Genomic DNA, 23,243 nt, shown 5'->3' with positions numbered 1-23,243 from the left:
AAAAAAAACTGTCAAGTGTTTCATTATATTGATATTTATTTGTTTTATAGAAAAGATATAATTTATATAGAGGATTTTTTAAAGTGTTATTTATATATCTACATTTCCAGAAGTTGAGGAGTGTCCTCACCTGCAGGGGGCGCACTCATCCCTCGTGGAATAAAACAGCATGCGCTGACTCGTTTCCCTGGCAACTTGTTTCAAGTCACACTAACGTGGAGATATTCAGGCCTCAGTTTTGTCTTAAAGGTGCAACAGAGAGCCAGGCAATCACTGATTTATGGAAGCCACCCTGGGAAATACCATTATTTGAGCGGATTATTATAATTCGTGTGAGTCCACATTATGTTTCCAAAAGTAAAGAGTACAAAGCCTAATTACTCAATGAAAATTAAGCGTAAATTGTGCCACAGGGAAACCGTGACGGAAGAAACTGCATTTGCCTGTGAGACCGCGTTGAGGGACTTTGTGTAAGCGGTGGATACATCAACACTTAGCTATCGTTACGTAAACAACAACACACGACAGGAGAACTATTGTCCTGGACGTCAGTGTTAACTGGTTTATGTTTTCCAGTAAACTGCGCATTGGTAAGGATTGTAACAATCATGCTGTTAGCCGAATATCTTATTGATAGCACTGCTGTGCAGCAAGTTGCTGTGCTAAAGCTAGAGCAGCTAACTGAGCTAATAGTTAACACGGGAACAGACTCGTAGAACACACATCGGCTAACGTTCATTGAGTTCATGTCGCTTTTCTTTCGCTGAGATTTCGTTTTTGGCGTCAGTTTGTTTTCTTGGTAACAAGTTAGCGAGTCGTTGGAAGCACGTTGTGAACAGCTCGCTAACGTCAGTGTGTTCCAAGTTGCGTGTGACACCAGCAACCACCGCTAGCTGCGTTCGGATGTTACCAACACCGCAGAGTTCAGACCGACAGCTCACCATGCGTGTTTTCCTTCACATGTCTCCTTCGTTCCCACGTTACAATAAACACAGGGTATGTCAGGACATGGGGACAGGCGTCACATGAGTATCAGACGAGCTGACAGTGTGGGAGTGACAGGCCGCTAGACGTCCACCTCTGAACTATGACTGACCGCAATGGAAACTCTATTGGAATCTACTATTATGCTGTTGTATCTTTTACCTCTTTCTGTTCCCTGTGATTGAACAGACCAAAGTTAACGTCTGTTTATATAATTATGAATATCAGCACAACACACAGGCCTCAAACTTAATGTAAAGTAGCAGCTGCAATAAGACAGAATATGATATGTATAGATTCATATCAGGGATAGTGCATTTTGCCTTAGATAATATGAAACTACAGTTCCTTATTGTATTGTCACTTGGTGTAAAGAAGTCTGATCAGGCAGCATCACTGTCCTACTAACACATCAGGACCAAATTACATGCAGATAATTCATGTAGTGCAGATTTGATAGAAATTCAGTCAGTGAAATATTTCCCCTTTAAATTGAGTCTCCAAAATGACAAAGGAAGATGAAAAAAATGAAATAACCCAGTGCAAATAATAGACAGCCTCTTTACTTTGACTGTGCTCGATGCCATCAAATATAAATTCTTCTCCATTACAGGAAAAGCAGATTGAACTGAGTTTTACGATTTGTTCTTACCAGATCCCTGCTCTCTGTTCTGATTTGCCATTTTTGACTTTCCATTTTCTAGAAAAGGCAAACATGAGCCGCTCTAGTCGACCCGGCAGACACGGGACACCCGTGTTCACCAGGGCAACACGCCTCGGAACATCCAAGCCTGACCTGGAGAGAGATTCAGGCTTCTCAGGTTTGTTTCAATTACGTTGCCAACGCTTCATGTAATGAATTGCTGTAAGTGTATATAGTTAGCATTTCCCTGATTAGGAAAAACGTCAGTTGAGACATAAACAAGGTCAACTCTAATCAAATCTGCAGATCTAGGTCACATTTTTATGTAGGTTATCCTCCAGTGGGCCAGTTTTTCAGATGCCCTTTATTTCTTCTATGAAGACTGCCCTGGATTTGGTTTAATCCTCCTCATCAGGTTGATGCTATCTTTTTCCGAGATGCTTTAGAAGTGCTCTTTCACAGCTGCCACAGCTTGTATCAATGTTCGGTCTCAGTTACAGTACACAAGAGAAAGGTTAATCCGCTGGTTTTAAACATGTCAAAATCCATATGCTTGTCTTCCCCTCCTCAGATGCTAGCTCTGAGTACCTCAGTACAGTCGATCTGACCGACTCTGAAGATGCAGGAAGGCCGGGGTCCATATTCGGCCAGGACCCAGCGGCTCCACAGGTGGCTCTGATGGGAGGCTCATACGCTGCACTGTCTCCAATGATCATCATGAACAACTTAGTCCTCAATCAGGTAAAATGTAGTCATTTGTTTTTGCCTATTTTTACTTATTAACATTGGGCTTGTTTGGTTGTTCACCCTGACTGTCCATAGTTCCTTTTCCAGCCAAATGAAACAACATTTTCATTTGGAGTTGGTTTGTCAGGATCTACAGCAAGTGGCATTAATTCTCCATTGAAAATCATGGCAGTAGAAAAGGGCTCAACAAAATGATGCAGTTAAACGTGCACCAATCGAACTGTACAACAATGTAGAAAATGGGCAAATTATGTTTGCTTTATGCATTAATTTAAGGATCTTAACAGACTCATAACAGAACATGAATGCTTCATGTAAGTTATGATAATTACACAAAGTTTCTTTCTACATTTCTTTGTTGAATTTGGTCTTCATTGATCTTTAACTTTTCTACCTCAGCATAAAACCTTCTTTGCGATTTTTCAAGATTTCTTTTATTTAATTTCTGGCATTTACACTTAATCTTTTTGTGGTTGAAAACACATATTTTTTCCCCTCACATGAATCTGCATTGTTTGTTTTGGTAACTTAAAGGGCTTGTGTAGAGCTTTTTCTCTCAATTTAAAGGCAGATGACCTGTTGGGAGCAGAGTTACCAGTCAAAATTTCTACAGAGAGGAGGACTTGATCTAAGACTAGTTAAGGTCTTACTCTCATTTGATCACAGTTCTAAATACATTTACTAAGGGCTTTGGTGTCTATACAGGGATAAGTTACCTTTAGCTAATAGAGTACCTTTGTCTCTGTGTCTTCATCATCATTCTAGCTTAGATCATATTCATAATATATACAATGGGATTTGTTCAAAGTGTTTTTTGATCATGATTCTTGTGTTTAATGAGTTCTGTATTAAAGGTACTATAACAGTATAAAATAAAGTTATTTTTCTTCTCTAGCCATCCATGATGGCTCCAGCAGAAAAGCAGTGGGGGTTTTCTTCACCCTTGGAAGTGATGCCTCAATCCCAGGTGGTTCTTCTCCAACCCATGGTTTCTAATGGCAGCAGCAGCTCTGCAAACACTTGCTCTGAAAATAGCCGACATTCAAAAGGCCACATGCCTGTCGTCAAGTCATACCCGAGAATCGCCCCTCATCCGAAAGACATGCCCACTAAAAAGTCGGGATCCTCCCGGATGAGGGGACATTCAACATCCCAAAATGACCAGCAACACAGGAGGCATCGTCGCAGCCACAGGGCTTACAGCTCCCCCAGCCCACAGCTGCCACTGCAGACTCCTGTCAAACCCATCGTCAACTCTGAAGCAGCAAACACTCCAACACAGGCAGCCGAGGGTCAGGAGCATCTTACTGACAACTCTCTCTACCCACTGGCAGAAACCAGCTCTCTGCCCCCCTGTACAGATGAGTTCAGGACAGAGATGGACGACGACGGGATCCATGCTGACAAATACCAGGACGACCTCTCAATGGACAATGACAAGCTGAAACGCTTCAGCAATACCTACAATATTCTCGACAAGTCTGGTTTGCTGGGGATCACCTTGCGCACAAAGCAGCTCATGAAGGAAAACAAGCGCACCCAAGGCCAGCTGCAGCAACTTCAAGAGCAGACGGCTCTGCTGCTGGAGGCTCTGAGCAGCAGAGACCCACAGATCTGGACTAAACTCCAGCTCTCTCTGCAGGACACAGATAAGGAACAGTGGGGAGCTAAAGGTCAGAGGCTCCTGGCATAATGTATTGGTGCATGTGACCAGCGATTCTCAATCTGGGGGACACAACACAATTTGCAGAATGTGAAAAAGATAGTTTCAAGAAAAGCTTTCTTTTTTGTGAAATAGTCAACACAGCACCCAGCATTTCAATTAACCCAAAAAAGGGTTAAACTCAATGCTTTAATGCTTTTGACAGCAGGATGTTAGTACAAATTATCTTATATCCGCAGATAATGGAGACAATAACATTGAGATGGTATAATCTCTAAATATGAAGCTGTAGCACATTATCTCTTGCTAAGTGGGAGTTAGGTAGCATGCTTACATTTCAAACCTTTGCCTATAATAGTTTTTCTAGCCTCTGTTGTTTCAAAGAGCAGGTATCGCTTGCAATAGGGCTAGGCCTTCTATACACCGAACTGCTGTCCGCACAAGCGCATGCCTTACAGCATGGGAGGGCATGTGGGGTTAATTCCTTATACATGCTTTGACTCTCTGATCTGCAGAGAAAATATGAGCATAATGTTAACTTTAAGATCGCATAGAAAACCTGATATGGATAAATGCATTTAGTTTTTCTTTTACTAAACGCATCCCTAATTGTGTAGATCTATCTACCTTTAACATATAGATAGATAGAATCCTTTAATAGTCCCACAGTGGGGAAATTTGAGGGTTTTCAACATTGTATAGTAGATGAAATTGAAAAAGGACATGTCTCCTTTGTCAGGAAGTAGATCAGGGGGTTGGCTAAACCAGTACTTTTTTAATGTAAATTTGTAAATATACATTTGGTATCTATACTATTTATTTTTAAAGGGGACCTATTGTGCTCATTTCCACCTCTGTTTTTTATTGTGGTATACCCTTACAAGAGTTTTGCATGATGCACAATTCGAAAGCCCATATTTATCTCAAAGTGCCAGTTAAACAGCCCCCCCGGTGGGCTTCTGTTTGAAACAGGACATATTAGTTCTGGACTTCTAAAAGCTTACTCTCTTCTGATTGGTCACAGATCAGGAAGCCCGCCAAGGAGTAGCACACCAAGCACTTGTGAACAACACCTCATACATTTACTGATGGGGAGGTTCTAAAAGCAAACAGTAGAACTAGCTAGCTAAAATTGCTAGAGAAATTATTCTTCCGTCGCCAAATTAAGTTTATTTGTGTTTTGGAGCTCAGTAAATGTCTATAATTCTACTCAAGTAGATTTTTTGGGGAGAGGGGCTGTGTTGTACTTGGAACCTTACAGGTGGAATAGACAGTTGGAACCAAGCACTCAGTCACCTTAGCTTCTGTCTCACAGGTATTACTTTTACATATTTTATCCTCATTATTGCAAACTTAGACAATGTGTAATATGGACATCTGACATTGCAACATTATGTACATGACAGAAGATAAGGGAAAAGCATTATTGGTCCCCATTAATACTTGTTTGCATCCATCGACTTTTTGATGGTTTGGTTGCAGTGGCAGCTAGTTAACCCAGGCAAATAAATCTCTCCAGCACGTTGAGGGTCTGCCCCGGGGTCTCCTACCAGTTTGAATGTTGAGGGTGTGATAAAGTCAACAGAGCCGATCTGTGGCTATCGCACATTGAAACTCCACTGGGGTTCAGATCAGGCAGCCTGTCTCTCCCAGTCATGTCACTCCAGGTTTCTCCATTGTTGCCTAATTGAGTTTTGAAGTTCCCTGAGTCAAACTATAGAGTCTCCAAGTGGTGCCTTTCCTGAGATCTCATCCACAGACTTAAAGAAGCCTGGACACTTGGAACTTCTATTAGTAGCATAAGCACAAACAGTCAGAGGCTTCCTCTTTGCGACTTGCAGTAGCATTCTCCAGGGAGAACTCCATGACACTCACCCTGGGCAACTCTGTAAAAGGATTTCAGTTTGGTTCCCGAGCCAGAGCTGTGGGTCGAGGTGAGCCCTGTCTAGTATGTAGCTGGTCCCTTTCCACCTCCTGCATCCACTCTGGTTCCTTCCCCACCATTTTTGCTCTTTGAACTAGAATGGAACTCGATAGCATGTATGAAATCATAACCTCCTCGGCAGAGGTAGTGATATAAGGACATGGTGTCAGGTTTGTCAGTCTTGCAAGCTCTTTTCTTCAAAAGACACCTCAAAGGTCCAGCGTGTTATAATTAAAGGGGTTAAAGGGATCCATTGGCAGAAATTGAATATAAAATAATCCTAGTGATGTTTTCACTAGTGTGTAATCACCTAAATTCTACAAATTGTGGTTTTCTTTAACCTAGAATACCATTAGGTTCTCCTTCATGCTTGGGAAGGGACGGTGAGGTGAGGCGTATTTAGCTGCAACTTGCAACTTCACCTCTATATGCCAATAAATCGTACACACTGAACCTTTAGAATGTTTGGGAGTGTACAAATTTGCGAGAACTTAAATTTGAAGTGCTGTAACCATATAGTTGTCTTGATTTTGCATATGTTGCTGCCAGGCTTATTCCATCTGTAGTTTCAAGCTTGATAGGATGTAGTATTATATTCATTTCGTTTTTTATAACAAACTCTTGCACTTTAGTTACAAGATTACTGCTAACATTTTTTGTCAAATGTTATGACATTCTATCTTGATGAAATAATGTGAATAGAAATGTTTTAACTGGAGGCCTGTGCCTATTATATGTCCCTATGTTCGTCCATCATATCAATGCGTGAGCAGCTTAGATTTCTGTATTTCTTTGTAAGCTCCATGTGACTGTTGAATGTCTCCAAAGCATTAAAATTATTCTTCGAAAGTGTTAAATAAACTATAACTCTAGGAGCACAATAGAGTCAGAGTTGCAGTGTTAAGATAATCATAAAGTCATAAATGGTTCAATAATAAATGTTAAATCAACTGTTGCAATACTTACTCATCATACATCTAAGAAATAATTAGTCTAGGTTTTCAAAGGGCGGGTAAGAGGGTTACAATTTATCTTGAATGATTTAGAGTTTTCCATGTTATTGTGAAATGTGCTTTTCTTCAGCAAATGTCACTTTAATAATAATAATGAACTGTCATAAAATAACATCTGAAAAACCCTTGCCTCATTCCTCTCAACCCATTTATTGCACTTAGCTCAGAATGTGGAGTTTGAAAAAGAGAAGCTTGTTGTGTTTTTAATACTTTTATTGGTATAACGGGAATAGACAAAATAGCTCTAGAAAGTATACATATTGAAATCCAAAACATCTCTTGACACAATGTTGAATATACCCATAGCAGTAGCTGCAGTATAACAGAGAATAGTTCTTACCTATTGTTCTACCAGGGGCTCTATCAATAGCAGTTCAGTGAATAACTCATCTTTGGGGTCATCGGTAAGCATGCAAGACGGGATTTTATGGCACATTGTGAAAAATACCCTGGATAATGATATGGTTATCATCTTCACATTTCCCCCCAGCCATATAAAGGGGAACATCACCTTACCCTCATCAAACCGAGTCACATTCTTTTCAGTAGAAAACATGAGGCTCAACAACATACAACAGTGGCCTCGCAGTTTATTTTGTCCACTGTCGTTTTCTCTGTCTGCTAGCCCTTAACGTCAAGTGAATGATTCTTGTAAAAACCATGTTTCCTGAATGTCACTTTGTAGCATCCTACAAGGAAATGTGGAAGAGCAACACACTTTGATCATCTCAGAGCGCTGTTGTTTGGCAGATCAGAGGCATAATACAAATTTACAAAGCAGTGAATGCATGCACTTGTGCAAAAGCATCTTTATAATCTTATGTAAGCATGTCGTAGTGCATGTAAAGTGATCTATGGCAAAAACAATTCATGTTTCTTAATATTGCCTTGGAAAAAGCTACGTAAAGTTTACACCTATGCAGTTTCACGGTGCTTATATGGCTCCTGTCCTTAAAGGAATGTTTACTAAAAGCTAACTATTTCAATGACTACTCAAAAAGTCATAAAGCATCCATGTAGAATTTAAAATGACCTTAACCACATGGCTCCGAAGAAAGCATTTAATCTACAACTTGTGCTGCTTGCGTGACCTATCGTGAGCTGTTGATCTGATATGTGTGTATCCCTCAGTCTTGTTTATGTGCGTCTGTTTCATCGGCGCACATCTCCACTGTCTGCACAGGCAGGATAAGGCCGAGGATCCAGTGGGTACCGAAAACATCCTTTAGGTTGTTTCTCCAGGGGCTGCGGTTCTCCACGAGCTGCCCTCTCTGCATCTGACACCAGGTCTGACCCCGGGCCACCAGCAGGACCTGCTGGCAGCAGAACCCTGCACAGACCAGGCCGATGCCCAGCCACACGTACAGCATCAGCACCACAAACAGCTGCATGCCTGAGATGGTTCCTGTGAGGAGGAATTGAGAAGGAAGTTGTTAATTCATCACCAAGTCATGTATCTGAAATGATCCCCTTTTACTGGAAATAAAATCACCCATGAAGAAGTAGCCTGTGGCGAGGAGGAGGAGAGTCAGGAAGGTCAGCGGGTTCTCAAAGGAGATGTTGTACTCCACTGTCAGGAAGGCCACCCCGAGAACCAGAGAGTACAAACAAGTGCACGACGTGTAGATGCAGAACATGATGAAGTAGCGCATGTTTTTGTTGCCAATGCAGTTCCCGGTGAAAAAGCAGTGGTGATCCCTCTTGAGAATGACTTTCTTACACAGTTTGCAGAAGTGGCGTCCGTTCAGGAGGTAGTGGGCGTCCACCTTGTCCGAGCAGTGCGGCGAGCACACGGGAACCCCACTCATGTTGGCGCTTTCAGCTGGATATTTGATAGTCATTATGTAATTCCCCAGCGCGTTGAACATCAGGAAGAGGAAAACAACTGTGTGGAGAGCTGTGGAGCCCCAGGGTGATGTGTCGGGGTTTGGGAATATCGTTGGGACGAAGAAGCAGAAGTGCAAAATGAAGGTGACTGCTGTAGCTGTGAAGAAGTACGCAGGTGCTACTGCGTTGAGGAGTCTCAGTTTCAACATCCTGGTGAACATATCTGTGTGACAGTGAAGAGGACAAAGTGAGCCTAATGTTATCATAAAGCACTTAACAGTAACTTTGACTAATGATAGAGGTCAGTACTTTATACTCCATCACTAAATATTTTGTATCTTTAAGACGATTTTCTTTATTTTCTTTCTTGCAGTTACTTGGCTTAGTTGAGTTATACATTACATGACAAATCATTCATACAATAGTATCATCATAACATAAAAGTCATGCAATGAGTTCATACTGTTTTATAATTTTTTTAATACATTTTTGAAATAAATATTAGAGCAACTTTTTAATTGTGCAGACAATTCCACAGTTTCATTCCATACAAAAAAAATGCAGGTGTGCTGTAAAGTTGTAAATGCATATGTACTATTGAAATTTTACTTCCTTCTTTGATCCCCATCACTTGCTCTGATTCTTCTGTAGGTTTTCCCGCAGCCGCCCATTTTTGGCTTTACACATAACCAACAACATTTTGAAGTCAACCAAAATTTGAAGTTTCAAAAAATTTGATTTTGATAAACAGTCTGTTGCTATATGTTCTCCTACATTGTCCTTTTTTAACAAGTCTCATTGCTCATTGCTCACGTGTCTGATAGTTTGATATGTGTTGCCCATAGACTGTATATAAGGTGTTGCCCCACTCATCAATGCAATAATCAAAATATGAATATATAATCAAACACTACAAAATATGAGGTGACGCAAGATCTACAGTGACCTTTGCTTTGTACAGTACTGCAACACGTTTGCTCTCTTTCCTCTTTATATATTATATATGTGGTTACAAGTATGATTGTCATCTAATATAAAATCAAAAACTTTTGCTTCAGAAGCTGTTTCAATATGAACTCTAAGCATTTTGATTTAACCAACCTTCATTAAATTATCAAAAACCATACATTTTGTTATATTCCAATTCAAAATTATTTCATTTCATTTTCACACTTTGGAAATATGATGGCAAACCTCTTATTATCTGGTTGAGAATCTGACTGAGAGCTATATATTATTAAGCAGATCATAAATAGAGTGTCACCTAATATTGTAATACGGACAGTGTGAGCGTGCACTGAAGAAAACTCATTTCTGAGCAAATGTGGGTCTAGGGATTCTCAGGGGCCACTGAGAATACCAAGAATACCTCAGCCTCTTCACATGTGATCTCCTGACCTAGAGCACTAACAGACTAAAACACCGACAGTCAACCTGGAACCGAGTCTCTATGCCCTTAAAATCAAAACACTGGGAAATGTGATCCATTCATTCGCTAGAGGACAGAGAGGTCTGCTTCCTCTCCGTGTCCTGCTCTCTCAAGGAGATACATTAGACCGGTGCCGGTGATGGCGTCAATCATTTTATTTCCATGGCCACGCAGATGGAAGCTGTGATCTAACGGAAGCGCGGTGACCGGGCGACCTACCTGCGGACGTCAGGGCGCGGAGGAGCGGAGGAGCTGTCCGTTCAGCACCACAGACCTCAGCACGTTCATTCACACACAGCAGCACAGACAGAAAGGTGTTGTTTAGCCACACTGACGTCTCTATATCATTTAAACTGTCGTCTGCTCCTTTGTCTACCGCCGCCTGTTGGTCTGGATGCGTCTTTTTTCCTTTCTTTCTTTACTCACATTTTAGATTTTCTTTTTAATCGTTCTTATGATATATCTATCTATCTACATACATGGACATGTCCAATTTTAAGGCAAATTACACCTTTATACCGTGGAATAATATTAAAAATGATTAAAATGACAAAACCTACTTAGGCTAAGTTTGGTTAGATTAATATTATATGTATTATATTATATTATATTATATTATATTATATTATATTATATTATATTATATTATATTATATTATATTATATATACTCAACTCCTTTTGCTATGTTTTTTCTTTTAAAATATGCTTTCATTTCATTCTCTGATTGCAAATTGACAGTTCTTACATTATTTCGAGAGGCGGATGCAAGGGGGGCATCGGCCCCAGCTGAAATATGGTTGCCCCCTGAGCTGCCCCCGTTCTGTCAGTAGTCTCAGTTAGGGACTTTGCTCAAAACAAGGATTGACTTAAAGGTCTACTGAATCAGAAGGATGTTGAACATATAATTTGCCCGTCTGTGTGAATTATGGCCCCTTTATGACCCCTAACTAATAAATATCTTAGGTCCACCATCTGTCATTGCAGATAATGACTGATGGGATATTTTGACCCTATGCTTACTTAAGAGTAGCAGTACTAGAAATAAAGAGAAATGCTTGAAATCAAATTAAGTTAAAAAAAACTCCCTCCCTTCACTTAGTTTTTTTTTTAAAGCGAACTAACTGCTGTATGAACTGTACGAGTGGAATAAAAGCATAAAGTGGTATGAACTGCAAAAATACAGGGGAAGGGCAAGTACCTCATGAACTTGAGTCAGTGTATTTAAAGAGACATGAAAGGTGCTTTGTTTTAATAGCGTTTGTAGAAACTTGTAGGAGAGACAGTTTTCCTGTAGGTGGCAATATATCCTCACCAATTCTACATTTCCTGCCTCAGTGCTTTCATACTTATGATATGGATTTATTATGTTCTGCTGTTATATTCCTCTGCAGGCGAAAACATATCCACAAACATCGTGTTTTTTCTTGATCCTTGCACGTTCATCTGCAGTTGTTCTCGTTGTAAGCCTATATTGAAAAATGTCACTTTAGGGAGGTATTGCTTAATTTCATTAAGTCTTATTTGTGCATATGCAAATCAATGTTGATGGGTGTGGAGCTGTCTGTGGGCACAATGAATTGCAATATATCACAGAAAAAAATCAGTTGAATTCATTCACTGTCTCACATTTGTCAAAACAATACTGAACAATAAGATCACAGTCACCAATATTAACATTTGCATCTGCACACAACAGAAATTAGGCAATTCTCCCATAAAGTGACTTTTTTTTCATGCACAAATCATAATCTTCGCCTCAGCCTCTCAAAGCTTTACACATTCGTACTACAGATAATTTCATCTGCTAAATAAGTGACACAAAACTGAATAGCTGCTATTATTACTACTACTACTATTAGCTGGTGCTGTTATTATTAATAGCATCATTACATCTGTATGTAACACTTTTATTATTATATTCATTTTAACAACCAGTCTGACAGGGGTCTCTCTTCCCCCTCCCCATGTTTCTCCTCTCACCTCAACCGGTCGAGGCAGGTGTCTGTTCTGTTGGAGGTTTCTTCTTCCTGTTAAAGTTGTTGTTTTTTTTATCCTCCGTAGTCACCACTTGTTCGCTGGTTGTGGGAACAGTTAACATTCTCTATATTATTCTAAGGTCTACAACCTTAAAATGTAAAATTAGATGATGCAGGTTGTGATTTGGCGCTAAACAAATTAAATTAAATTGATATCATGAATTTGCATGCTCTAAAATCATAGACGATAAATTTAAATATTGCAGTGAAATTACTTGACGCTCCCTCGGCAGGTGTGTCATTGTCAGACGGTCCCTGAGCAGGTGGGAGTTTCTCTTGTTTCTTAGTGTTGGATAAAAACACACGCACACACACTCACACACACACACACACACAAACACACACTCACATACACACACACACAAAGCGGCATCTCCATCATCGCCAGACGCCAGCGATCACCGACGCTTCCTGAGGTGAGTGTTTTTTTTAAATATTTTTAAATCCTCATGAATCATTGCATTGATTTGAACGTGGACCGGAGCGGTTTGTTAGTGACGATGTTCGTGGCGCCATCGTTTTGATCAAGTTACAGAGCTGGAAGGAGGAAGGGAGGAAAGAAGGAAGGGAAGAAGGAAGCAGGGTGCGCAGAGTTGTGGGCGCTGCAGTGAACAAGAGTCGCCAAATGTACCTGAATCAGAATGTTCCTCCATTTATAAAGATTTCAAATGTGAAGGCTGAGTCAGGTTCTTAGAGAAGCTTCCCTGCATCGTGGCGCAGCGCTGCTGAGCATGAGGATGTGTTTGGCAACGTATCAAACCTTTACACAGAGCTCCTAACCATCGCTACTACACCCATTGTTCCTCATGCTTCCGTTGACTCGTCAATAAACACATGAATCTGTAATATGAGGAACTCATGCGTCAGATGAGGAACATTAGAGGACGTGGGACCACGCTGTCTTCACTGTCTTTTGGATTTCTACAGGCTCAAAACCTTCAGTGGTCAACTGAGCAAACTGTTGACCTGTTGAATTCATGCTGTCTCTGTTTGTATCACAGACAAAGACAGGGTTTTAATTTTATTTAAGAAGATATTCTTGAGGTAATATAAGGTCATGGCCCTCTCACCTGGCTGTGTGTGAGGGAGATCTGGCAGGGATGAAGTTTTGATACCAATGATGTCTTAAGCAGATATCAATACCGTCTGCATCAGGGAGACCAGGCTGATGAGCCGCACAGAAGGTTGACAAGTTAATCGGAGATGTTCCTGTAAAAAGGTGTATTTTATCTTACCAAGTCCCAGTTATCTCACAAAGCCAATGAGCTTCTCTATTGGACAAATATATCTGAAACTTGGCACATTTCCAAACCACTGTTGTGTCTTCCCTATCTGTCTCCAACAATATGACATACACAATGGCATACTATCAAAACATTCATATATTGTCGGCACAGTCATCGGGGGCCATTTTTGGAGTTCCCACTCTTGTCCAATGATACTTAGGAATGCAGACTGCACTGGGAATCGATCTACCGACTGTTGGTGGCTGACCCTCTCTAGCTGCTGATACTCCATAGATGCCTGGATACTGCAATAATATGGGACTCTTGAATTTGGATACTCTTAAACTGATTTTAATCTATGTGCTATTATCCCTGGGTGAGAGAAGCCCCAAAAAATGCTCAACTGGTGAAAGAGACTTAATTAGAAAAATAGATTTAAACAAATCTGCATAAAACTATTATGAAAATAATCGCCCTTTCAGATGCCAGATTTTTAATGTGTTTTTTTTAACATTTAAGTCGCTTTTGCGTGACAGCATGCTGAAGAATAAACGTCTCATTATTTGAAGCCTAATGGAAAATTCTATTTAGCTATTCAAATGAGGACGCAGAGAGTCATCAGACTAATGTGTCCATGCACACACGACTCATCACATCTGAGGATTAATGGCCCTGATGGTGACAGTTAGTGTTGTTCAGTATTTATAAGGAGCTCCATCTTGTTTGGCTTCACTACACACAGACATTGTGGCTTTTCAAAGACATCTAAGGATTGTAATGGACGCCTGATGAGTGCCATCTCTAAATTCACTTTGCACAATCCTTTGCAGTTATTTAATTGACTCAGGTATCTGTGACTTGAACCATTTTAATTGGATTGCTTCAAATGTGGATTATAGTAACTCTTAGTATAGTATAATAACTCTTTCATGTGTCCGTGATGGACAAAGGTGAAACCAAACAGATTTTCAGTGGTCCATCTCTTTAAATTTTAATCCGCGACTGCTCAAGGAAGAGTGCTCCATACATCTCCCAAGAAAAGGGAGCAAATGAACACTGGGCATCCTGTATTGCATGTGCATTAATATTTCAGCAGACTAAGCTGAGATTGAAAGGAGAGATTTCAGTGTGTGGGATGTGCTGCTTATACATCATCAACAGCTGCTGAGTAAGAGGATGACAGGGAGTAAGTTATATTTGAGAGAAAATCACAGGAAAGCACAAGCCTCTGTCCATTATTTATCACCTCTGGGAAGGAAGTTGTGTTTTCAACCCTGTTCCTTTGTTTCTTTGTTGGTTTATTAGATTTTCTTCTACAGTGAGAACTTGACAATTGTGTAGAGAATGAGTAGCAGGCCCAGAGAGTAAAACACTGAAGTGGGTGTTCAAAGCTCCTTTGTAGTGTTGTGAGTTATCTCCTCTTCTAATGGTGCAAAGCATTGTGCTGCAGAGTCACATCCGCTGCTCTGAGATTTAAGCTCCAGGAATTTCCAATATGAAACCAGAAGGAGCTTTGGACTTGAGGTCATGGCCGAATTACCTTATATCTTTTTTCCTTTTTCCTTACGTAGGTTTATTGTGTTCATCGTGTGCCTTAAAGAGCTCATGGCCTTGAAAGTATTGTATATTTTCTACTATGAATATTTTCATTTTAGTTGTTTCGACATTGAAGATATTTTTCCAAGTAAACCGTAATATCATCGTTTGCAAAATCTTGGATTTCCATATTTCTTTTTACATTCTTTGCATAAATAATTGCTGTTGGTCTATTACTTCTATTTATTTAAAAATGGTGGTTTTTGTTTTGGACATATACGGTTACTGCTCAACAGTGACAATATTTTCAGTTTGTACAATAGAGGGTTGTCTGAAGTGGCTAAAATCCTCTGTCATGATATTTAGCCCTGATAGTCTATATCATATTCAGTTTTCTGAGAATTGAAATAAGGAGCCATTTGTAGAAATGTTTTATGTCTGATCCAGTGAAATAAAAGCTAAGTAATCAATGTGGTGGCTCACCACTGTCTATTACACACAGAGACATCAAAGAATTTGCTATAGATGCCACGTGTCACTGAACACATCAACAAAATGATTATATTTATAATCATATATATAGTTTTTATGGAAAGAGGTCCCAATGTTTCAAGTGTGTATACATCAATATGGAATATACAGCAATGACAATTGATTTGAAGGAGTCATTGTCAGTAATGGTAGAATATGTGTGTAGGCTTGTTGTTATCATGGTCCATGATCAGCCACCACCACCATCATCATCTCGGGTCTACACCATCACAGTCTACGAGCCACCATAATACCACCAATCATTTAAAGATAATGGCAAAGGATCAGCAGCTGAAGGAGCTGCCCCGTGCATTGATGGTGTCCTGCAGGGAGTGGGACTGGTTGTCCAGCAGAGATGACAGCTTCGCCATCATCCCCCTCTGTCCCAACGCCTCCACTGGGTCAAGTGGGTATCACAGGACCGAGCTGGCCCTCCTAATCAGTCTATCCAGTGTCTTCCTGTCCGCAGTTGAAATGCTTCTACCCCAGCAGACCACTCCAAAGAAGATGGCCGATGCCACCAGAGAGTCCTGCCATCCTCCTGCCATCTAACCACAGCAGACGTGTACCGCGGGCTCGTCTTTGTTCCCTGTGTCTTCAGAGGCTTCCTGCTATTTGAGATTCCTGCTGTTATCTTGCCTGCGATTCCACAGGGGTCCCTCTCTGTGACAGCGACGCATGCAGCATTGCCACTGATGTATTGTACATTCATTCTTACCAGTGGATAGTATAGCACCAGGCAGCAGCACTTGATGTTCGCAGACATACACAGGTGTCAGACGACCTTATCCTCTCACATGCCACGCAGCATTTATACTGCCTGGGCCTCTTGTTTACATGTGCTGTGGGCTGGTAGAACAGCAGAAGCTTTTGTAGCAACATGGGCTCAGGGTAGAAATTAAAATGTTCACTACTTTGTAATATTTTATACTTCAAACATGATTAAATCATTTACTTACTCTCATTCAAATAATGAGAGATAATAGAGATAATATTAATAATCAGGTGCTGCCCTTCTTCACAGCTGCAGACCATTTTCTAAAGCATATACTGTACCTGTTAATGAACCCGAACTCGAAAGCATTTATATGTTTTTATGTTGATTCCCTGAGTTGTCTACTATTTAATATCACAGTATGAAAACTAAATACTCCTGCAGAGAGGGTTTGGATTTTCACATTGAAAACAAAAAGGAAAAACAGATGATAATCACTAAGTTTTCTGGCTTACAAACACGGCTGCTCAGCAACTGACTCTCATATCTCCGATTTTGTTGCTTTTCTGCCTCACGATACCAAGCATCCCTGCAGGCAACTGCACGACCACACAACTACAATGTAAATATGACATCACACATGATTGATGTGTCAGCACCCAGAGACATGTTGCATATTGTGTAAATGGATTTAACTTTTAAACGTGATGGGTGCTGAAAATATTTATCAGAAGGAATCTTTGTGTCCACTTGTTATTGGATGTGCAGGTGAAGAGAATTCCCCTCTGAGACTCAGGTCTACTCAAGCTCATTTTTAAGATTCACTGAGGGGAAATCTTCCAGAAGTTTTGCGGAGGAACCTTTGATCATTCAGGTTGTGGTTCCTTCACACACGTGATGTTAGACTGGAGCTCTTGCTGAAGCCAGATGGGTCCTGGTGAGTGTTTGGCACAGTCCACACCGCAGCAGCAACAGCAGCAGCGGGGCAGACCCACAGTGCTCCCCTGGGAGGCTACTGAGCATGTGCAGCCAGGCACCGAGCTGCTGTTATGTTTTGTCGAGCACAGCACGTGCACGCAGTCGTCGCTCCAGTCATGTTACGGCTCATTCATCTTTCCGGAAAAGAGGCTAAATGAGGGGAGGCTGCCATCACTGTGCCCTCGTGGCAGACGCACATCAGTGTTCTGTGATTGTGTCGTCTGATGGAGAGAGAGAACGAGAGTGAGCTGTGTGAAGAGTGAAGCTTCCTCCCTCCTTCTCCACTGAGCAGGTGGTGAGCAGATTGTGCTACAAAACCTCCGCCCCCTTTCTTTCCCTCCCACAGGCTGGGTCTGCCCCCTCTCCATCCCCCGCAACACCAACCTGCAACCACAACCAGCACAGCAGAGGCCTGTCGCTCCTGTCGAGCTGAGAATAAGTTGCATTCACACATGGCTTCCCCATTTCAAATCAGGAGAGACTTATTAGCTGTGTCTCAGTTCAGGGGCTGCCTTTGAATACAGATTGCGTAACAACGGCAAGACTTTTTCGATGGCTCCCTTCAGATGCGGCTGACAAATGCGTCCTCGAGAAACAAATGCGTTGAATGGGTGGATCATTCTAAGCCCTTTCTATCCCAGGATTCATTGTGCTTCGATTGAGCATCGCCTGAACTCGAACAGTTAACATGTGAGAATGAATAAATAAGAACAAAATGAGTTTCATTGTGAACAGAGGAAGAGACTTTGGGGCTTAAACTTAAAGTAGAACATCATGGAAGCGTCGACACAGGTGCTGGTGGTGATGAGGAACGGAGCACTATAATTGGACGTCTAATAAAGGCTTCTGATTGGATGGTTGAAGGGCGATGACCGGTGATGTGAGGCAGTTCAGGGGTGGAGGTGGGTCACTCACTGATCAGAGTACTGAAGTGACGGCTGAATGACAGCTTTCAGGTTATGCGACTTTTTCCCGAGTTTTTGCGACTTTCTGTTCCAATTTAATTCATTATTCAACGGTATGAAAATGGGATGTAACGTCATGATGGCAGCAGAGACTGACACAGGGTTGGTCAAGCGCATGTATCGGTGGGCTCTTGAAACCGTGGCTCCATCCCCTGATCTCTACTCAACAGAGTCTGGCTCCAGATAATATCAAAAGCAGAAGATGGCAGCAGCCCTTCCTGGGATATTTCTGCTTCATGCTTTTATAACGTCAGGAAGTGCAGCTGCATCGTCCATCTTTCTGTGGTGTCTTTGACTTCACCTTGTTTCACTACCCACAAATGGCCCAGAAACAATTAGTGTGCCTTCAAAGCTGACGTAATTTTAACCAAGATTTATTTTCATGACTGGTGCAGTCAATTAGAGAAGGATTGTTTTCAGGGAATCATATTTAAACCCCTGAATTTCACAGAGAAGACACACTCATACATATTCTACCAGCTTGGGGCCTTTGCGATGGAGCCAGAGACGAGGGAAATGTCAAAACCTTTCCTCTTCATGTTGGTACCACTGCCACACACAGTGAGGACAGTGTTTGCCAACACAAACATGACGGTGGCAGGGGAGACCTGCATGTCGAACAGGGCTGCAGCCGGGTCGGTCAAGAAAAAAACAGTTCTGAAACAGTGTATTCTTTTATTTATGGTAACGGCAAGTTAACTTTTTTCCTCACAGCGTCTGGCAGATGATTAGGTGCAGAGGTTTGGAGGTTGGTGCAAGTTCACTTTATGTTTAATTTGTCTGTAGTAAAACAGATCCATCTCTCCCTGGTTCCTTGCGGCAGGTAACGTCATCTGTCTTGGTCCGGCTGAACGGTTGACGATGGGAGGCGAGGCTCTGCTGGAGTCGTCCTTCACATGCTTTATGGTGTTGATTAGACTTCGCTGCTGCGGCCCAACCCCTTTGATACATGTTTAATTGTAAAGATGTTTTTTATGATGACAGAGATTCAGTTTTCACGTGTTGACAAAGCACTTGTCGAGAGATGTGAGAGAGAGACTGAAAGGATGGTAAAAGTGAGTAGTGGATGAATGTCATCACTCACCCTGGTGTTTTTAGTGGAGGAAGGGAAGCCAAAGCGTCTCTATCACCACCTGGTGGCTGGCAGCAGTAAATATCATAAATCCCGCCTTCTTCATGTTAGAAAATGTCTAAATGTCGAAGAGCACGTCAAAACATTATTCTCAAAGATGGTAATTTTAGGTAGTTCTTATCACACTGATGATGGTAGTTTTAGGTAGTTCTTATCACACTGATGATGGTAGTTTTAGGTAGTTCTTATCACACTGATGGTTCTGATCATTCTTCCGGTAAGTTTGGCTTTAATAAGTTAGCGTTGCTACAGAAACAAAGGTCACGATTGACAGCCGAGACTGACTCCTGATTGGTTGAGTGTGTGTATCGATGAGATACTGATACCATGGTGCCAACCCTCGATCACTGCTGTATAGACTCTCCCTCGGAAAGCGCCAGATAGCGGCTTTTATATCTGGGATATTTTGGCGTCATTTCTGGATAGAGGAAGGAAGTGGAGACGCTTCGTGCATCTTTACATACAGTGTATGGTCCAGACTGAAATAGGTCATTAGCAAATCACAGCATTTGGATATTTTTGGTGACATGGTTTGACAGTTATAGGATAGATGAATTACCTTGAAATTTGTTATCTAAGGTAACAGGGAGAATGTTAGGTAGAAATTCATGTTCCCAGACAATGTAGCCTTGTTACTTCAGAGATCTGCTGACACCAGTATGAGGTCGACATTTGTAGTTTGGAAGAAGGTGAAACATCATAACATCATGAATGGCCTGTTAATATCGTAAACCATGGCTGTACACTTTCTGTTTGAAGCCAAAATATGCAGTTGGTGACGCCACCAAAAGGATGTGGGTTAGAAGCAGTCTGTGACGCAGCGGCAACATGAGCTGATTGAATCAAAATATCATAAAGCGATGATTGATATTGAGTTATCGATCTTCCGATTTACGATTGAATTGCTGTGTCTCTCTGTCTCACACACAAACACAGATACCTCAGCCGTTGTTGTTGTCTTGGTGCAATCAGCAGAATAGCTGACCTGTGCTACAGTAGCTTTACCTCTCTACAGCTTCCCTGACTCAAACTCATCTCATCACCGTCCCGAGGCTCCTGCACTGACTTCAGCACTTCTGATCTTAATAGTCCTCACTAAGCACAGGGGAGAGATTTCACCCGAGCTGCCAGCGGGAGGCACAACACTGTCTCCCCAGCCAAACATCAGTTTGTCATCTGCTGCGTTGGCTTGGAAGAGCCCGGCTCAGGGATGAGGAGGAGAGAAACGAGGCAGAGGATTAGAAAGATTTTCAGTTGAATGTGCCGCAGAAGAAACGGATACCACAGAGAGATTGTGAGCGAGTGTTTACACTCGAGATATTAAACAGAGAGAGAAAATCCGTGGACTCTCGTGGTTAAACGGCTGAGTCATTGGGTGACGTTTGTCCAAATGTTGTGTGAAACCACACCACAGTCTGTAGCCCGGATCCTCCGGCACCCTATCACTGCTCCGGAGGTGGAGAAGGAAGAGTTGCACTGTTTAGCAACCAGCAGTCTTCAAAGTGAGCGGCTCATCTGATGCGAGAAGAAAAAGCAGCTCAATGAGCAGATAAAGGTCTGTTTAAGCTTCTGCATGTCAAGAATTTTGTCATTGTGTTTCCAGTTTAGAGCTATAGATGGAGTTTTCTTTCCTAACTGGGCGTAATGTCTGTTTGATTTAGCTCCTGTTGCACATTTCACACAGCTCGTATTCAAATAGGCTCTGAACTGCTTCCACTTTTACTGCAGCTATAAACATCAAGCCTTTAGACTGGTGACTGAATAGATTATGCAAAAAAACAGGCACCTATTACAAACAGTTTCGCCATAGTGCTAACACAAGTGATGCATTATCTGCAGAGAAACAGTTCGGACTCTGTTCTGTTCAAACTGTCTTTCCTGTAAATCAATTTGTTAGTTTGTCCTTTAGTTTGTCTAAGATGTTTCCAAAATGAACATTTTAGACCAAAATCTGCACCTTCTCAAACATGTGATGAGAGTAGAAGTCTTTGTTTTAATTAGTTCTTCAGAAAAGTGTTTCCTCTGTTCTCATTGTCCTGTAAGCCTGTGTAGTGAATAATCTATTTTTAGCAGTAAAATAATCCTTTTGTCCATTTTGATGGGTCAGTTCATCATGCTGTGTATGGGTGTGTGTATACTCATTTATGTTACCTCCTTTCCAGTAAACATTGACCTTGTCAGAAGCAGTTCACCTCCTAGGGACCAAAGCCTGGTCCTGGTGAGATAACAGTTCATTTATGAGCTCCTGTAAGAGCTCCTGAGTAAGATGTGAATTGTTGTTATGGGTTAAGATAAGGGGTTACGCATGAATAAGTCATGGTTAAGGTTGGGGATAATGAATGGAGGTCAACGGAAAGTTCTAATGAGAATAGAAGCGCAGAGAGAGGACGTGTAAGATATGTGTGTGCTTGTTTTGTGATCCACCCTCAGGGGTAAACCTGGATACATATCATCCAAGCCTCGCCTGTCGTCTCCATAGGGAGGCTCAGATTTGACGTATCTGACAGTGTTCACACAAATCTTTACAGTTTCACAACATGAACAGAGAGTGATGCAGTAAGAGCTGCGAACAGAAAGAGCAGCGAAAGGACTGCGGCTTTTGTATCTTACATACGTAGGTTCCTCAGCGCTGCTCTCTGACACGGTGATGTACAGCAGCTCTGCCATTGATCCTCTCGCCTCCTACACTGAGACCTGACTGAGACATCCTGCCGTGGCTCCTGTTGCACAACATGCACCATTTGGTCAACGCTTCATGAAGCTGCTCTGGGAGTGATATTACTGGTGTGGTGATAAATCCCACCGGGGTTTGGTTCAGTATCGTGTGCCAGTTTGGAGGCCTTCCGCTTCCTCTTCCTTTTCTCACTCGCTTCACTCTACTGCTCCCCCACAGCTCTGGTGAGAGTTGGACAGCAGAGGGCTGTGATGCAGTTTTTGGCTGCCGCTTACTGCTGCAGACCCAAACGCAGTGTTTACAACAGAGCACGCCCTTCTGTCACAGCTACGGCGCGGCTGAAAAGGCTTCGGAATCTCGCGATAGACGTCTTTCACTCAGGAGATTTCCGGGTATCGATGCACAGCTTTGTCAGCGCGCCACCGCTGCCGCTCCATTTTGTCGGACTGTTTATTCAGCGGGCAGAGTACACAAGCCGAGCAGCTGGGAGCCGGAAATGTATTGATCGACCGCTGGGCGAGCGTGTGCTTCTGGAGGATAGATGGTTCAGGCCTGCGTTCTGTGGTCATGGCGGTGTGAATGATAATGTCCTCTGCATGAGGGAAGCACACAGAACATGGTCACAACTGACAATGCCCAACAAGCTGTTCAAACACAGTTTAAGCTCTTACTCTTGTACTGTAAATGGAGTCTCTTCATTCTCACCGCCGCGCTATAGTGTCGTCTGCATGGTTAAATGGATTTGTTATCAAAGGCCTTTTAAAGAGTCTGAAGTGAATCCGTCATCCAATCAGTTCGTTCCCTCCTTGTGACGTCTCTGCTTCCATTTCTCAGATAAAGAAATGCACACACAGATCAATGGCTGCTAATGGACTGTGGTGGACATTTAACTGATTCTTTTAAAGGCTTTTGTAATCGCACTCACATTAAGAGACAGATAATTGATGTGAATGAGTCACAACCCTGTGAAAAAGAACCTCGTTCCATTACGTCTCAATTGTGTTGGGTATTGTCGTCACCACATTTTGACTCAAATTAATGAATCCATTAAAAACATTAATGGATTCATTTTCCACATAAATGTTTCATGAAATCCTTTTCTTTCAAGTTTTCAATCGGGAATTCCAGCCGACCAGCTACGAGATTGATTCGATACAATAAAACCAAAAATAATATTGGAAATCATTTTTTCCTCTGTTTCTCCTCAGGGATGGTCCA

The 23,243-nt window shown here is 41.8% G+C and overlaps 2 protein-coding genes across 3 annotated transcripts; one reads left to right on the top strand and one right to left on the bottom strand.

Annotated features, from left to right (window-relative positions):
* The first annotated feature begins 214 nt into the window (after positions 1–214).
* Positions 215–7,102, top strand: cipca (CLOCK-interacting pacemaker a). 2 transcript variants are annotated; one of them, XM_053434276.1, is made up of 4 exons: positions 215–332; positions 1,689–1,805; positions 2,199–2,368; positions 3,270–7,102. In XM_053434276.1, the coding sequence occupies exons 2-4, from the start codon at positions 1,700–1,702 to the stop codon at positions 4,065–4,067; spliced, it is 1,074 nt and encodes a 357-aa protein (XP_053290251.1). In that variant the 5' UTR covers positions 215–332; positions 1,689–1,699; the 3' UTR covers positions 4,068–7,102. The 2 variants fall into 2 exon arrangements, with proteins under 2 accessions (XP_053290251.1, XP_053290250.1); XM_053434275.1 differs by lacking the exon at positions 215–332 and adding an exon at positions 452–590.
* Positions 7,103–8,067: 965 nt separating this feature from the next.
* Positions 8,068–9,022, bottom strand: zdhhc22 (zinc finger DHHC-type palmitoyltransferase 22). Its single transcript, XM_053435210.1, has 2 exons — positions 8,467–9,022; positions 8,068–8,379 (listed from the first exon to the last, which is right to left on the bottom strand). The coding sequence occupies exons 1-2, from the start codon at positions 9,020–9,022 to the stop codon at positions 8,102–8,104; spliced, it is 834 nt and encodes a 277-aa protein (XP_053291185.1). The 3' UTR covers positions 8,068–8,101.
* Between the last annotated feature and the right edge of the window lie 14,221 nt (positions 9,023–23,243).

The sequence above is a fragment of the Pleuronectes platessa genome, chromosome 11 (genome assembly GCF_947347685.1).
Source record: "Pleuronectes platessa chromosome 11, fPlePla1.1, whole genome shotgun sequence".
Classification (NCBI taxonomy): Eukaryota; Metazoa; Chordata; class Actinopteri; order Pleuronectiformes; family Pleuronectidae; genus Pleuronectes; species Pleuronectes platessa.
Note: the sequence above shows the minus strand (reverse complement) of the source record. Positions and strands in the feature narration are given on the sequence as shown.

Bases quoted from the DNA above. Each gene is read 5' to 3' on its own strand.
- cipca (XM_053434275.1), top strand. From the start codon at position 566: ATGTTTTCCAGTAAACTGCGCATTG. The intron at 591-1,688 runs GTAAGGATTGTA...TCCATTTTCTAG, and splicing joins TTCCAGTAAACTGCGCATTG to AAAAGGCAAACATGAGCCGC. The intron at 2,369-3,269 runs GTAAAATGTAGT...TTTCTTCTCTAG, and splicing joins ACAACTTAGTCCTCAATCAG to CCATCCATGATGGCTCCAGC.
- zdhhc22 (XM_053435210.1), bottom strand. From the start codon at position 9,022: ATGTTCACCAGGATGTTGAAACTGAGACTCCTCAACGCAGTAGCACCT. The intron at 8,380-8,466 runs GTGATTTTATTT...TCCTCCTCACAG, and splicing joins CACAGGCTACTTCTTCATGG to GAACCATCTCAGGCATGCAG.